Below are 17,265 nucleotides of genomic sequence, written 5' to 3' on the forward strand. Positions count from 1 at the left end.
CAATAATAAACCTTAACCCAATAAAAAAAGGACAATAATAAAAAATGCACAGTTCTGCTAGTAGGACCAACAGGGAATCCTGGATCTCTGGGGACTTTGTTATCCCATTAATAGCCCCTCCTTGGAATAAAAATGTATGGCAAGCCTCTGGGCTGTTACTGCAGAGATGAGCAATATTCTCCCTAAAGAAACAGCACATCCTCATTTCTGGAGGAGAGTTCTATCTAACACATCACTTTGAAATGTCCCATAGGTGATCATTAGATTGAGTGCTAGTGACTGAAAAGGCCACTAGGCTCATATCAGTCCAATCATTTTTATACTCATCACAGCATTTATTAAAAAGGAAGGATCTGAAACACATTCTCTGCTCACTCATCCAGATTTATCCTTTGTGTCCACTGACTGTGCTATAGATGTAAGCAAGCTGCCCACTGTGACCAAATTAACAACCTCAGTGGGCCAACAGGTGCTGAACTGGCTGAGCATGTAAAGTGAAACCCAAACCCCCAAATCAAGAGTTCACTACTCCTTCAGGCTGCTTTCTCCCTGAGGGGTTATGTGACTCTGGGCTTTCGAAAAAAAAGTGCTTATGGGCAGGGAAAAAAGTGCTGAGTTTCTATACAGTTGTGACTTTAAACAAGTGTGTTCAGCCAGCCCTGCGGTGACTACACCTAATGAGGCTAGGCAGACACGGGGCAGACTGTGCTCATGATGTTCTGTGCACTGTGTGACAGCAGACTGATTTCAGACCAGCTGCTTATGGCGCTGATTGTAAACAAACAAGTGAACAGTGACAGTCAGCAGATCTGAGACCTGCTGAGAGACAGATAAGCAGCTGTCTTCTCTTGGTTCCCAAAGGGCTGCTGTTCAACTGATTGTGCACACATGCATAGCCATGCACACAGACACACACGCATATAACTGTACACGCACACAGCTGGAGATGTGGAGCGGGAGGTTTGACCTGGGTTGCTCTGACATGGACCTGTCACCACCCTACACTTCACTCCCACAATCAGCAGGCTTGTCAGCTACGCTCTGTCGCTGACAGCATGCCACACGATGAGGTGTGTCTGTGTGTGTAATCTCCTCTCCCACTCATACTATGTGGGAGTTACACTACTAAGGCACCTATGTATCTGCACTCTTGCCAGCTCCACTACTCTCTCCTGAGAGACAGAGATATGTGTGTGTGTGTGTGTGTGTGTGTGTGTGTGTGTGTGTGTGTGTATGCATCCGTGTGTGTGTGTGTGTGTCTACTGCTGTGCTCTCTAGCTCCATGTCTTTCCCCAGACAGGGAGTTGAGGTGCAGAAAGGACAATTGAAGTGACTGTCATCCTCTACCGAAGGAAGAGATGGGAAGATGATGGAAAGCGGAGAAGACAGTGAGAGTGAAAATGAGGTAGAGGAAGATGGAGCGGCAGCCGAAGATGGATAGACAAAGAGTTGCAGAGGTGAGCAGAGAGAAAGAGAGAGAGAAAGAGAGATACACTTCCAGGCAAGGTGACAGTCCTGGGTAGACTTTTCCCAAGCATGGCAGACGCAGCTGAGACTGGTGTGGAGGGATGTCAAGGGCACTCAGCATCAAATCTCTAAAAGGCTGCCCTGCCAAGTACTGTTATAAAGGGGTTATGACTTCAATATTCAGCAGGATCATATGGCATAGGAAGGTGGGCTGTGGTCCAAATCAATTCATTTGGACAGATGTCTTTGTTGCAATGAATCTGTTGTGGTAGATTCATTGCTTACCATTTACAGTTAGCTGATGCTATTATCCAGAACACCTAAAGGGTGTGTTGCTCAAGGACACTGCGACAGTAAACACAATGGTTGACGGACAGGTAATGGGTGTTGAGCAACGTAAAGGGACAGATCACCCCAAATGCCATTTATACTACCATGTCTCATGTAGATTGTTTTGGTGTAAATAAAAAAAATCAGCTGTAGAGATTTCTGACTTTTTTCAAGTCAAACTACATCAATCAAATCAGCTCACAACTGACGGTTTCTGAATTTCTTCAATTAGCTTTTCATGATTTCTTGTCACTGAGGAACTTTGAGCACAACAAGCCTAATCTGACATACCAGATGTTTGGCTAATGCAAGCCAATAAAACTGTATAAAGGGCCAGTGTTTTTAAACAAGCTGACTGGCTGAACAATCTGTCTATCATAACACAACTCAATCGATCAGATTTACGAATCATCAAACATAGAAAGATAGATGGACAGATAGATAGACTTTATTGATACCCATTAAATTCAGGAAAAATCACACAAATATGCAGGTACAGGAGGAATTTAAACACAAGCCCTCCTGTTTAGAGACACTTAATCCCAAAAGGAAGCAAAACAAGCTGTTGACGGTCTGTCTAGATGATTCACTCTTCTTTGTTAGGGCTTACACATGAAACACATAAAAGATGAATTATTAGTTGTCATCATATAGGCCTCACTGCTGTTTGGTTCCGTTGAAAACACATAGCTTGGCAAGAGGAATTTGTGATTGAGGTGAAACATAACACAGCTGTGCAACAGAAAAGCTAAATAACTATACAGCTGAAACCGTATCTTCAAAACTCTTTAACTCCCATCAAGGCAAGCTGAATAATACAGCACAGCCGGCAGGATATAGGAGTGTTTGATTTTTGGCTAAATTGTTCTTTAAACCGTTAAAATCTCTGTTAAAGTGAACTCTTTGCAGCCATTCCTCCATTCATGCATTATCACAAATATGCCTTGAATTAAAATCGTCAGTGTCACACGACTTTCACTGCAGCCTCAGATGTCCAGATGTGTGCCTCTTTGCTTGAGCGGGTCCGAGGTTCACTGCAGTTGTCCTCCCTGCAGCGCCAAATGACTGACAAATTCTATTACACCAGAGAGGTGAGAGGATCTTGAATGCATAATTGAACATTAATTAACTACTGGAGTTACTATAACTAATGATAAGAGTGATTGCACATCTAATGAATCTGGCCATTTGCATACTAAGGTATGATTCTCTTCTTTCTCTCTCCTGCTTGTCTAACTTCTTTTTTTTTCATGGTTTCTCTCTTTTCTTCCTTTCCCTAAAGGTTTAGAAGCGAATCTTCCAGTTTTTTTTTCCAGCTCTGCATGGGTCCTCTTTGTGTCATGGAGTACCAGAGTCAGCCGGAGGGCATGTATTTTTCATACTTGTCTGACTTCTGTTTTGGTGGTCTGAGAGGCATGCAGTGAAGGATTCCTTGCTTGACCAGCGGCTCTGTTTCTCCCCTCATCGCGCTCCATGGGACGTCGCCATTCTCTCTGCCTCCCACCACCCAGGAGTTCCAGTCTGCGACCTTTACCAACTATTCTGGGAGAGTTTTAAAATAAATAAATAAATAAATAACAGGCGTAAACTCAAGCTGAGAGCCAGCCAGCCAGCCAGCTGAGGAGATCCAACATACTTACAGCAGCTCCATGCCTCAGGGACACTGTAGCCTACAAATGTACAGCACAGTACAACCATATGATTTCAGTCTCACACGCTGTAGTTCTTTTCACGCTTCCCTTTTATCCTCCTATCTCAATGAAGATCCCTTCATCTCTGCTACCCCCCCACCCCCCATCACCTAAGTTCAGGTAATGAGCTATTCAGTCAATATTTACAGCAGAGCCCATGCAGAGGCTCAACAAAAAGAACTACAAGACAGTGTGCAACCTACAGCATTCCCGCTGTCACACACACAAGTAAAACATACATCACACTGTTACTGAACACAGAACACCACTTTTACCTCAGATCTTCAAAACCTCAATGCTTCCCTTTAGTTATTGTGGTCAGAGGGACCTGTCTAATGAGACACCTGATGGATTTTGTTTGTCCTCCAGTAATCATAATAAACTGTATGGAGCTGAAAGCAGTCTGTTTCCACTCTGACATACTACACATGCGGTGCAGTGGAAAGTAAAAACAACACTAACAGTCTTGATGAACTGCACTGATGAGCTTTTAAAAGCCAAAAATGGAAATACTGTGATGGTGATGAGTCAGAGGACTTTTAAGCTCAGCAAAAAGAAAATGTCCAAATAATATGGGAAATATGTGTTGGTGCCTTCCAAAACCACTGCAACTCACTGAGCTCCAATCATTCTACTTCTTCAGATCAGTGAGGATTTATAGCTTTTCTTTCACCACAACCACACATGTCTTACTCACATTTGTCTCAGCTGGTGGCAACAAATTTGGCATTGACGCAAATATCTTTCTGCCCTTCAGACAATCATGTGTAATCTGTGTAACACTCTATTTCTTGGAGAATCATTTTTTTGTAGTAGGATAGGGACATACACTCAACAAAAATATAAACGCAACACTTTTGTTTTTGCTCCCATGTTTCATGAGATGGACTTGAAGATCTAAACTTCATTCCAGATACACAATATTACCATTCCTCTCAAACATTGTTCACAAATCTGTCTAAATGTGTGACAGTGAGCACTTCTGCTTTGCTGAGATAATCCATCCCACCTCACAGGTGTGCCACATCAAGATGCTGATCTGACATCATGATTAGTGCACAGGTGTACCTCAAACTGCCCACAATAAAAGGCCACCCTGAAATGTGCAGTTTTGTCTCACAGCAAAATGCCACAGATGCCACAAGCATTGAGGGAGCGTGCAATTGGCATGCTGACAGCAGGAATGTCAACCAGATCTGTGCTCGTGCATTGAATGTTCATTTCTCCACCATAAGCCGTCTCCAAAGGCGTTTCAGAGAATATGGCAGTACATCCAACCGGCCTCACAACCGCAGACCACGAGTAACCACACCAGCCCAGGACCTCCACATCCAGCAGGTTCACCTCTGAGATCGTCTGAGACCAGCCACTCAGACAGCTGCTGAAACAATTGGTTTGCATAACCAAACAATTTCTGCACAAACTGTCAGAAACCGTCTCAGGGAAGCTCAACTGCATGCTCGTCGTCCTCATCGGGGTCTTAACCTGACTCCAGATCGTCGCCGTAACAGACTTGAGTGGGCAAATGCTCACATTCGATGGCGTCTAGCACGTTGGAGAGGTGTTCTCTTCACGGATGAATCTCGGTTTACATTGTTCAGGGCAGATGGCAGACAGCGTGTGTGGCGTCGTGTGGGTGAGCGCTTTGCTGATGTCAATGTTGTGGATCGAGTGGCCCATGGTGGTGGTGGGGTCATGGTATGGGCAGGCATCTGGTATGGACGAAGAACACAGGTGCATTTTATTGATGGCATTTTGAATGCACAGAGATACCGTGATGAGATCCTGAGGCCCATTGTTGTGCCATACATCCATGAACATCACCTCATGTTTCAGCAAGATAATGCACGGCCCCATGTTGCAAGGATCTGTACACAATTCTTGGAAGCTGAAAATGTCCCAGTTCTTGCATTGCCAGCATACTCACCGGACATGTCACCCATTGAACATGTTTGGGATGTGCTTGACCGGCGTATACGACAGCGCGCACCAGTTCCCACTAATATCCAGCAACTTCGCACAGCCATTGAAGAGGAGTGGACCAACATTCCACAGGCCACAATAGACAATCTGATAAACTCTATGCGAAGAAGATGTGTTGCACTGCATGAGGCAAATGGTGGTCACACCAGATACTGACTGGTTCTGAGTCCCCAGACCGCCAATAAAGCAGAAACAAAATGCACATTTCAGGGTGGCCTTTTATTGTGGGCAGTTTAAGGTACACCTGTGCACTAATCATGATGTCAGATCAGCATCTTGATGTGGCACACCTGTGAGGTGGGATGGATTATCTCAGCAAAGCAGAAGTGCTCACTATCACACATTTAGACAGATTTGTGAACAATGTTTGAGAGGAATGGTAATATTGTGTATCTGGAATGAAGTTTAGATCTTCAAGTCCATCTCATGAAACATGGGAGCAAAAACAAAAGTGTTGCGTTTATATTTTTGTTGAGTGTAACTTTAGCGTAAGTATTCAAAACTTCATTACAATTTATTTTATTAGGACTGTGTGGGTGTGGTTTGAGCAAGTGTAATAATTTTCTGATTACATTTTCTGATTTATTTTTTAATCTTCTGTTCCCCAAACTAGACAGACAAAAAAAACTGAAAAAAATGAAAAAAACTGAAAAAAAATCTTCAGGGACTTTTCCAAAACTCGACTATGATTGAAAAAATAGTGTCTTGGAGTTAAGGAAACATCATGTTTGGAGTTACAAATCATCGCTTTATTACTGTAGAGACATGTTTATCTGTTTTGACTTAGAAAAGCCTTTGTTGCCTGGAAACAAACAGTGCTCTGCCATGTTAAATGATGTTGTGTTGACTGTGCTCTCCAACCTATGGGGATTTAAACAATGAAATACATCCTTCTAATCCCTGCAACTGTTAGCTTGAAATGTAAACACATTGTTATGGGGGCACTAGTTGAAAACATCCGCAACACAAAATAACATAATGCTGTTTTAAAATGGATTAATATTACTTACATTTTGTCCATCCAGCCTATTATTTGTGATCGCGTGGCAAACTGTTAAACTTGGCTTGTTATCCCCTTTGACAGTATCAGCTTAGGGACAGATAAAACCCTTTAGGATGAGCTGGTACTTGAGCAACTTTAATGAGCACCTTGTTTGCCTGCAAAAGTCCACATCCTTACTCATAATTAAGGATCTCCTGCCTCATTCTCATCTCAGATCATGCTCAAGGCTTCTAATATTTACTAAGCTGCTGTATCCCTCATTGCAACATGATGTCTCTCTGCAGCCTCCACACGGCAGGTCTAAAAAAATCTTAACCTTAGACAACGCAGTGCAACACAACGTCAGGAAAATGCATTCAATTCAGTCCCACGACCCCTTAATTACAAACGTAGCTCAGAGATGCGTGAGCAATAACCTGCCTGACTCCTCGTCTCAAACTGCATCATTGATGGAGCCTAATTATATATATATATATATACACACACACACATATCATCTGCACTGAAAATGTTTATCTTTCAATCTACCTAGCATGCCATTTTGTAATTATGAAACCAAACACGTCACTTACAATCTAATTAGCTTTGTGATAACCAAGCCAAAGAGGCAACAATAGCAGAGAAATAAGACTCAGCGTGGAGCTGACTTTCAGCACGGATGGCCCCGCTGAAATAGATGACAGCTGTAATCAATGTGGACACCCTGAGAAAACCCTGCTATTAACTATCCCATAAACAAATCCTAGGATGGAATATCAATTTAAGCAGTTGCTTGAAAATACCCAACTACAGCACTGGAAGCATCGTTAGTCCTTCAAGCTGCTTAAATTGCTTCAGGTTTTAAATCTGAGAGAGGTTTTACTTTAACTTTAAGAGTTTTGCAACACTGACAGTGACAATGTGACACACTATGAGCCAGAATATAGACGTCTTCTCTATATATGCTTGCACGTGATCCATAGTAACTACTGTGTGCTCATATAGCTTCAACTCACATTTCCACTGGTGCTTTTTTTAAATGTGATAAACCATCACCATGCAGCTATTCATAGTAAGACACAGTTTGATCTTCCTGTCAAGGCCATGTAAATTGGTTTACTCTGAATACATTTGTTATTAACAAAACTACACAGCTCACAAAAAAGGATTTTCTAGACCAACATCTCTGGGAGGCTGCCATTAATCTGCAGGACTGTCATCTCATGTGGCTTGAAGAAGACACAAAAGAGTGTCTACATTCTTTGTCTGCGAGCGTGTTTGGGTGTCTTGTACTTCTATTGTTTGATGATAAATTTGAGTTCCTGACAATTTTTTCCACATGAAGTAATTTTGGCAGTTTGGGGTTTGGTTTATGATTAGATTTAGAAGAGAGAAATGCAGGCACGGCGTAGCAGCCAAGATTACAGAATATTAGAGTTTCTGAAAGCGACCTTATGAAGACTGAAGTGGAACTATATGTGTGTATTTTTGTATCAATGCCACTGAATTTTCACACATCCGTGCACAGCAACATGTGCATAAAGTCATCAGTCTGAATATGAATATTCATGTGATTATGCAAGCGTGAGCTTCAGACGGATTTTGGCACTACAAGTGTTGACTCATTCTTGTGCTGCAATATTTACAAAATTTGACTTGAAAGTTGTCCTGTTTCAGTATTGGCTTGAAGTTACAATGACTGAATATTCCTGTGTTATTTCATGTTAAATACTGAACTACTGAACAGTCTCCCTTCACTGTAATGAGTTTAACAGTAACCCTATGGCACCATCATCCTGATTGAATGGATGTTTTAAACATGGACTGTGTTTGCCTTGGAACTATGTTAAAAAAGTTAATTTTAATAACCAAGTGTCCTTTTACTCCTACGGTTAGAGGCAAATGGCAGCTTGTTGCTAATTTTAGTTCAGGAAGCAGGCTAATACAAACCTGATATGATGTTCCCTGTTTTGTGTTTTAATATAAGCACATTGTTGGTTCAATAATATACTTAAAACTATAAGAGAATAGCCACATCTGAACCTTCATGGAGACTTGATCCTCATATTGTGGAATAAAGTCTTGGCTCTCCAAACAAAAGAGTTGAATTTTGACTGAACATCTGCGTTCCCGGCAAAACAGCTGAGAGTCTCGCAAGCTAAGCGTAGCAGCGTCACTGCCTAGACAGGCAAAGGCATGGAGGAGTGAGACCGCAGGCTGCCAGACAACATTATCTCTCCCAGCAGTCCACCACAAGCTCAGGAACTGGGTTAGACTTGTGAAAAAAGGAAGATGTCCGTGAAACAACAACAAAAATAACAGCAGTGCTGTTCTTTGCAAATGGTGGTGGTGGGGGTGGGTGTTCTGTGTGGCTCCAATCCTGCAAAGGCGTTGACAGAATTTTCCTTTTTATCACACAGTTGCAGTAAAGAACAAAGGCTTGTTGAGGGTGGCCTGCTACAACTGCTTCAATAAAACATAGAGCATGTGAATAATGAAAAGAAAAGCTATGTTATGGAAATACTGTACAGAGCTTGCAGAGGTGTAGTTATTAAGGCCGGCTCTATTGCGCCTTGCAAAATCTACTATTGGATATTGCTTTTTCTTTCCCCTCTATATCCACATTTCCATCCATTTCCACAGAACAAAAGTCTCAACTTACAAAAGAGCTTTGCCTACAGTAACTTTGTGAGCCATCTGAACTTTGAGGGCTCCCCCCCCAGCTTTTGCAGACAAAATGAAAAAGGAGCTTTCAGCTTTCTTCACAGCTCTGAAAAGCAGTCAGTCAGATCCATATGGCTCACAGAAATACGCAGAACAAATCGCTCTGCTTTAATACAAACCGACACAGGCACACACACACAAAAAAGGCAAATTAATATAAACAGGTCGTCGAGTTTCCAGGTTCAGGAAACAGATGTATTTGATGAGTTATGTCTGGAGTGCTGACACACTAATGTAGTAATTGATAAAGACACACAAATAGAATAGCTTTCAATCAGAGCAAAGCTGTTGTCAAACTGAGATTTTGTCAACTTGAGTATCTTCATCCATCACACTACAAGCTTATCAGCAGCTGGAGACATTTTTCTTTTCTCTGGAACTCACACAAATTTGCAGCAGCAGGAATATACATATGGAGACATGTACTGACGCACCTTACTTACACACCTTTGTGTGTATAATCAACTGGATTATTAATAGAGAGGATCCTATAGGAAAGTGAAAAATCATTGAGGGCTTGAGATTAAAAACTGATTAAGGGATTAAATCTGCATTGAAGAATTGACCAGGGCCATACTTAATGACTGCTCTTAATAAACAGTGGTAGTGAGGGAGCACAGGCTAAATTACACATACTGCAAAGTATCAGTAAATGTGAAGTACTGGTGTAAATGATTGTTCAGGTCACTTCTTTCCCACCCAACCCATATGACAGAGAGGCTGCATTTGTGGGCGTAGGGCTTAAATCTGAAAACGGCCACACATGGGAGGAGAGCCGGAGAACTGTTTAATTTAAAATTCTTAAAAAATGCAATCTGTAGATGTGTGGATATGTGGATGCAATTATTATCAGGAAAGTATTTAAATCAAAAATAGGTTATCTTGTATTTACTATATAAATGTTTTTGGTTATAGGGGCAGGAAATGTTGGTGGAGGGCTGTTTGTGTCTGAATGATGACACACTGGGTGAACCAAAACAACTCCTGTTATAAGAAGGATCCTTTTTTTTTTTTTTTTGGGAAGGGGGGGGGGGGGACCATTTAGAACCAAATTTAGTATTCCAGCTGATGACACACAGTCTGGGACACCACGCCAGACATCTAGACTGGCATATGACAATATGTCATGATTGCACGGCTCTTACCTAAGGGTCCTTGTGTGAGCAGCCGCCAGGTGATTAAAGGTTCCGGCCGGCCACTGGCCAAACAAGTGAGCGTCACGTTACTGCCCTCGTTCACTGTGATGTCTTCTGACACCTTGTAGATGTTGGCTGGAACTGGACACACAAGAAAAATAAGAGCAGTAGTTAGATGTGTAATTTCATACAACATCACACACATCCTTCTCTAAAGAAACAAAATAACTAAGAATGTTTCATTTAAAACTATATACTATATATAGAAAGGTTAAATGGAAACCCTCTGACCTTCGCCCTCTCAGTTAAAAGGAGGGGTTGTACAGAATCTTTGAAAAAAACCCTTTTCTTCCTTCTGCTATAGCCCTTAGAGGTACTAACAGTACATTTTCTCAACATCGGACCCAAATAAGCACTATAATTCTGTTGTGATATGGGGACCCACCAGACACTTAAGGCTGATTCTGGATTCAGACAAACACTTTTTAGAAAAGTAGGAACCATTCAAAACTGAAACCAAGATTATTTTTTCTATGCACATGTGTATACTGTGACATTTGTGTTCAAAGTAACACAGCTATTTCATCTCGACGCTGCACTTAATGATGATCCTCGTTTGCTTTCACCATCTACTTTCACACCCACACAAACAAAGTGAAACCTAGAGATCAGGGGAGGGAGGGAGGGAGGGGGAAACCATTTATTTTACTGTGGGGTGAGAATAAACAAAAAAACGACTCCGATAAATTAAGTAAGTACAGTCAGCTTTTAAGCGAGTCAGCAGCTCAGACGCAATCAATCATGAAAGATGTAGAGGGCATACATCACAGCTTTTCACAAACTGTGGGTGAAGTGGTTGGGTGAGGCATTGTATATTATGCAGATATGAGGCCACAAATACAGTGATCAATGACTCTGGAATATGATGAATGTTAAAACATTCATAACGCAGGCAAACGAAGAACAGTAACTTTGTTTTCCTTCTTTATGACTGTGATAAGTGAATCTACTATTCTAATTTCAGATGTCCGTATGTGACAGGTCACTATATTTTTTAAGCATTACACACCATCAGATAGCTACGTCTTCAAATAACACAATCGTATAACAACCCACTGCTTCACAAAGAGCTGTCCAAAACCAACATTTAGTTCCTTTTAAATCAACAGTGTTAAACATAAAGGCAACCTGAACAATTCTGCTGATAGGGACATGCCACTTGTTGTCTCGATGGCTGTACTCTTTCATCGATGTGATTGGATGTTACTCAGCAGCTTGGCTATACAACTGATAATTGAGTTAGTAATTGTCAAGCATGAATGAAACAACTGATGCCAATCAGCTAATACATGTGTCATTTCAGTGTTCCTTTTGAAATAATAGTATAAATATATTTGGCAGCTAGAGACCTGATATGAATGCATCTATTAATATCCCTATATGAGTTTCCTCATTTTCAAATGGCACTTATTCTGAAAATAAAAGGCCCAAAGTGCAGGCCCTCATGAGTCCTCATGTTGGTTGGTTATAAAATACATTTAGAAAAATGTTTTTTCTTTTTCTTCCTGGCTTTTTTTGTTGTTCATTTTAAGGGCAACTACCAAATGCATTCTCTCTTGACCTGCATTCAACTTCTGCTGTGTATCAAGAGAATTTTCCAGCTTGTCATTCACAAAGTTAATTTACTTAATAATCCGCAGGCATCCATGTACACTGGCTAGCTCCAGACCTGAGGCTTACAGTACTGGATCACCTGACCTTTTCTGTTTCTGCATTGTGATCCTGCCATCATCCTGAACTAATCCTGAGGGAAACAATTTCTTCAAAAACCTTAGAAGTGCTGCAAACAACAAACACAGATGATTGTTGGGATGATTGTCGATTTTTTTTCCTTTTATTACACACAGTGAAACCACTACAGATGTATTCATACATTAGTTAAACATATGTTATTCAATACCGCTCCAACAGAACATGTCAAGAGATCAGCTTAGAGGGGTCTCGCGTGTATGAATACACAACCTGTGTATTAAAGGTAACCATTGCTGAAGAGGTTGCTGATTGGCCCAACATAGCCATTCATACACTAATTTCTCACATTTTCTAATAATCCATACTAATCTCAAATTAAATTTGTATGTGACCTGTGATTGTGAGCCACGCCTCCCAATCACATGGACACGCATTACCTGAAGACGAGCTGTGGTCTGTGACTTCGGCCATCATACACGTACCTCTCTGGTGCACGCAGAGGAGGAAGAGACTGACAACCAGCCAATACTCCGCATAGGGCCCACCCGGAGGATTGGCTTTAGTGTTTTATAGCTTCCACTGATGATTAATATTCTTTGTTTTAATGCGAAACTGCCGAACTAAATTGTTGCTGTCGGATTGTAAAGAGAAGTTACGCTAATTTAACAAAAAGTGCATCAGAATGAAATCTCCTACCCTACCTTTAATTGATAGATAGGTCTTATGAAGCCCTCAAGGTGCAAATTAGAACATTTCTAAGGCATGCTGTGTGTGCTCAAAGTAGGAAAGAACTTTTTCAACCACTAGAGAGCTTGTAGATTCTACTATTTGTACATTGCCCACATTAATAAATGTAGGAAATATGAAGCTAAATGTCAGTTTTCCGCTTGCTTCTGAGTTAAGGGTGCACATACAGAGAATTAAATAAAAAAATATCAGTCTCTACCCTTCCACTAAATGTAGCCTTCTAAATTATTTACAGGTAAAAATCAAAGTTGGGAGGTGAAGCAGTAAAGTTTATAGGCAACGTGCTACAGAGTGTAAACAGCAGCACAAACAGAGGCTAAAAGCTGATGAGTCATAGTAACAGACTCTTTGTGCTCTTGACAACTGTTGTTAATCCATAAACAGGCCACTTAAACTCCAACTGCTCAATTAAAGTTACTGAAAATAAAGATTGTGCCAGCCATACTGCTGTTGTATGTGCTAAGTGTTTTGTCTTCCCCTCACAGTGAGGTATGTTTTCAGTTTTATACCTTAAAGAGGTAATTGTAGTACAAAAGAAATCATTTCCACATAAACATATGGAAAATCTATTCAGAAAGCATTTAACAACACCAAGCGATGACACACACAGACATTATGGGCATGTTATTTGAATCTGATTGGACCTGCAGTGTTGAATTGGGCCGCTTCTTTAAAGATACAATATTTCAATGTTTGTCTCTTTCAGATTGTTTCTGCAGAGAGGTTATTATTGAAGCTTTGTTTCTGTGCAGCATCACTAACAGCCATCCTCCACAGCTAACGTCTCTCTCTCGTCCTTTTTTCCTCACATACACACTTGCAAGTAACCCATCTCTCTAATACCAACTGACAAGACAGTCACAATCGTGCCAAACAGCATTTTCAATGAAGTCATACAGAGTTATTGCTGTAGTCAAATGACCAAGCCCGAAATGAAGATGTGTTTTCCAGATATGGAGAGATGAAGCGGGGTGCAGCCTGGGCGGAGGCACTCAATCGAGGTGACAAAGAACTCAATTTTTTTTACCCCCACCTCCAAAACACCCCAATGCAGGGTGGGGTGGGGAGTTGATTGGCTGAATAGAATGTGTGACTGCAGAATTAATTCTCGGAAGCATAGATAAAAATGGATCTGGGGAGGAAACAACTGCTCATACTCTGATAACCCTGTTACCTCTACAAGTGGGAGGAAAGGGATTAGGGGAAGGGAAAGGAGATGTATGAAGCACGACAATAGTGATGGAAAGAAGTGTGAATGACATTTCAGCTCTTGAAGCTATATATTGCATCGTGTCCAGCTGTTTGGGTTGGGGGGCAGTGAATTGTAACGTTAGTCATAGGTCAACCTTGGAGGAACAATGGTGGAAAGGGCAGATCTTTGAAAAGCACTTTACCTCTGCAACTGCAGGATAGATGGGTTGCTAAGAGATGCACTGCACACTCCACACTAATGTTTTGCCTGTAGCCAGGTTTAAGGGAATTATAGTATAGACAAAGGCGTGGGATAAAAACACCACAAATACACAGACACACTTTCACATAATGTACCTTGGAGGATTTATTCTCTAATTTACCGTCTTAACTTCATTGTCCAACACCTCTGTCTATGGGGGCTTTACAAAAATATAAATGCAAAAAGAAAAAAGACACATCTCTGGTTCATGATCTCCTATTTAGTTTGGATTTCCAATTCCTCAAAAAAACAAATCTCTGATGAAAACGGTATAAATACACTGACCTTGCTTTCAACTCTAATTTCAAACTTCAAAGACAGAAAGAAAGACAAGTGAGCAAAAGACAGAGAGTGAGACAGAGCAGAGAGAAGCAGAGAGAGAGGCGGTAATTAGCAGGGAATGTGTTTGTGTTTGTAGGTTTGTGCATTAAGCCTGCATAAAGCAGACAGAGGGAGAAACAGAACCACAGGCAGTTCCTTAATCCATGTGACAAGTTATTCACTTCGGGAAAGAACGGAAGGCAGCGAAAGCAATAAACTCCAATGATTAACAACTCACTCTCCTTTTATCAGCGGCTATTAACAGGCACCTTTTATTTGCATCTATTGCAAAAAGCTCAAAACAACATGATAATGTGATACGTCTTCAAAATGGCAGTAAAATGTGAAAGCCTCCAGAGTAATGTTTTTTTTGTGTGTGTCTGCAAATAAAGGCAGGCTAAAGCATTCTAATCCAACATGCTTTTTACTCTTCATGTAAAAATCGTGCTATTCCAGTTAAGCAGCAGCAGCAGGAGAGTTGTAACACTGCCATCAGGAGCAACTTCCTGTCTTGCAAAAGCCTGACTTAGATAACGGTGGTTTGTATCTGGAAGGCAGAATTTCTGAAGGAGTGGGGGGCTGCTTTGGAAAGGCTTACCTACAGTATAATGAGGAGAGAGAAGTTTGATGGTGATGGATGTGCACAGCCAATTTCTCACAAACGCAACGTTTTTCAAAACAATATTTTGCAGTATATTTTGCCCCCCCCACATAAAGGTGCTTATAAAAAGTATTATTTGCCTACACGTACGACAATTTCCTATGTAACTGAGCGTTTAAAACCACAAAAGACACCATTCTCATAGAAGTTTTGCCGCTACTTGTGCGATTCAGCAAAAACACAATGTTTGATGATTTGGCACTTTCAAAACTGCCTTGTTCACTTGAACAGAAAAAGTATTGTGGGTGGATTAATGCTGTGAGCGCTCTCTGTACTCGTAATGAAAAAAAAGGCTAGAAAAATGGTTTGACCTGCATGCTACAGCCAAATAAATACATAATTACAAAAAGTGCAACTCTGTCAATCACTGCTGCAGCAGTGTAAAAGAGAAACAATGGTGGGCACAGACACACCAGGCAGACCGATAAAGTGCAAAAATGACTTGTTATAATTCTACTTTTGCCCGATGGCTCTATTCAAAGTTCCTAGCACTTCCTCTTTCCCTATGTTTCCTATAAGAAAAGGTGTTTACATCCTCTAATGTATTAAAATTACACCAATATTCTGTCTGGCTCCGTCTCATGAAATTAGCCGGTGAACAGAAGCAGAGGAGGCAGCAGCTATGCAGGATGCAACCTAGCCCACCTGGATTCTGTCAGATTGTTTTATATTCAAGCTAAAATGTTCATTACAATTCAGAGATTACTGCACCAAAGTCTATTCCATTCTTTAGAACACATACAGGAAACAGTAAACAAGACAGCTGTGGGCTTAGCGGGTTATTGGTTAAAACAGTGTTTAAGACGCACTGTCAAAATAAATGAACCTTCAGGCATTTATATGTTTGTGTGTGTTTTCTTACAAGCAGAGCGAATGCACACTTTAGTTCTTTAACATCAAAGGCATTAAAGTATTGCAATCATTTATGTTTTTCAGTGGCTTTGTGTATACCATTTTACATGCTTTGTATTTTTCCCCTTGGGCTCATTTCACTCCCACCAACATTTACCCCCTGCTGGCTCTCAATGTGACATTTGGAAGAGTGATGTGGCAGCGAGTGCAGAAGAGGCGTGCGATTATGCTCAGCTAATTTGAAACCATTAGAAGATAATCAGGAGAAAGCACTTGCAGCTCTTTAGCTTTTAGTGCTTCCAAGCTTTTCTTCCAATTACCTGCTCTCTATAAACAAGGTCAGCTCGAAACCTCTGCTCCAAAGGGCAAAAAAAAGAACAATATACAGGCCTTGTTAGCCATGAGGGTGTACAAAAGTGTATATGAAGAACATTGCTTTAAACGATCACACCCAAAGCTTCTGCAGCCATGATTGTGCATTTTACTGAATCCACAAAAGCAGTGTGTTGTCGCAGAATCGTGCAACAATCATGCAATTTTGATGATTCAATTGTAGAAAAGAACTATTATGGCTATTATCATTTTCACTGGATTTGGCCATTGGAGGTCAGAGAAGGAGGTGAAGCTCACAAATCCCATGCTTGCACAGAAACATTTGATAAATCTCCCACATTTTTTTTTGCGCTCCTTTATATAATATGGCTTATAGTGAAGGAGTATTAAAGGCCAAAAGTGAAAAAGAGGCAACTAGAGGAGAGAAAGGAGCAATCTGTAATCATCACACTACATCTTCAAATGTCTGCAATGTGCTTGTGTGATAAAGGATATCTCTTTAGTACTAAGCCTGGTGGTTGAGCCGTTGCCTGTACTCTATCACTGCATCATACACACACCTGTATGAATATACACACAAGTACAGTCACAAGCACCCACAGTTAAGACAGAATGTCCCCCTGCAGCGTGACTCATTGGTAAAATTCGCATTTGATCTCTTCAATTATTCATGTTGACACTGCTACTTGATGCAACGACAACATATAATCGTGCTGCATGAGTGGCACACACACTTGAGCTCATATTATCACATCATCACATGCAAAATGCAGTGAGGCAACCAATCTCGTTTGATCTGAAACTTCAGGGTGTGTTTTCTGTGTCCACACACA

At 41.0% G+C, this 17,265-nt stretch overlaps 1 protein-coding gene across 1 annotated transcript in view; it reads right to left on the reverse strand.

The window, feature by feature from the left end:
• lsamp (limbic system associated membrane protein) overlaps positions 1-17,265 on the reverse strand; it is a 178,815-nt gene that overhangs the window by 24,397 nt on the left and 137,153 nt on the right. The window contains exon 4 of the mRNA XM_028420577.1: positions 10,323-10,454. Within this exon, the coding sequence (XP_028276378.1) occupies positions 10,323-10,454 (132 nt within the window). The remainder of the gene's footprint in view (positions 1-10,322; positions 10,455-17,265) is intronic.

The sequence above is a fragment of the Parambassis ranga genome, chromosome 13, assembly GCF_900634625.1.
Source record: "Parambassis ranga chromosome 13, fParRan2.1, whole genome shotgun sequence".
NCBI classification, from domain to species: Eukaryota; Metazoa; Chordata; class Actinopteri; family Ambassidae; genus Parambassis; species Parambassis ranga.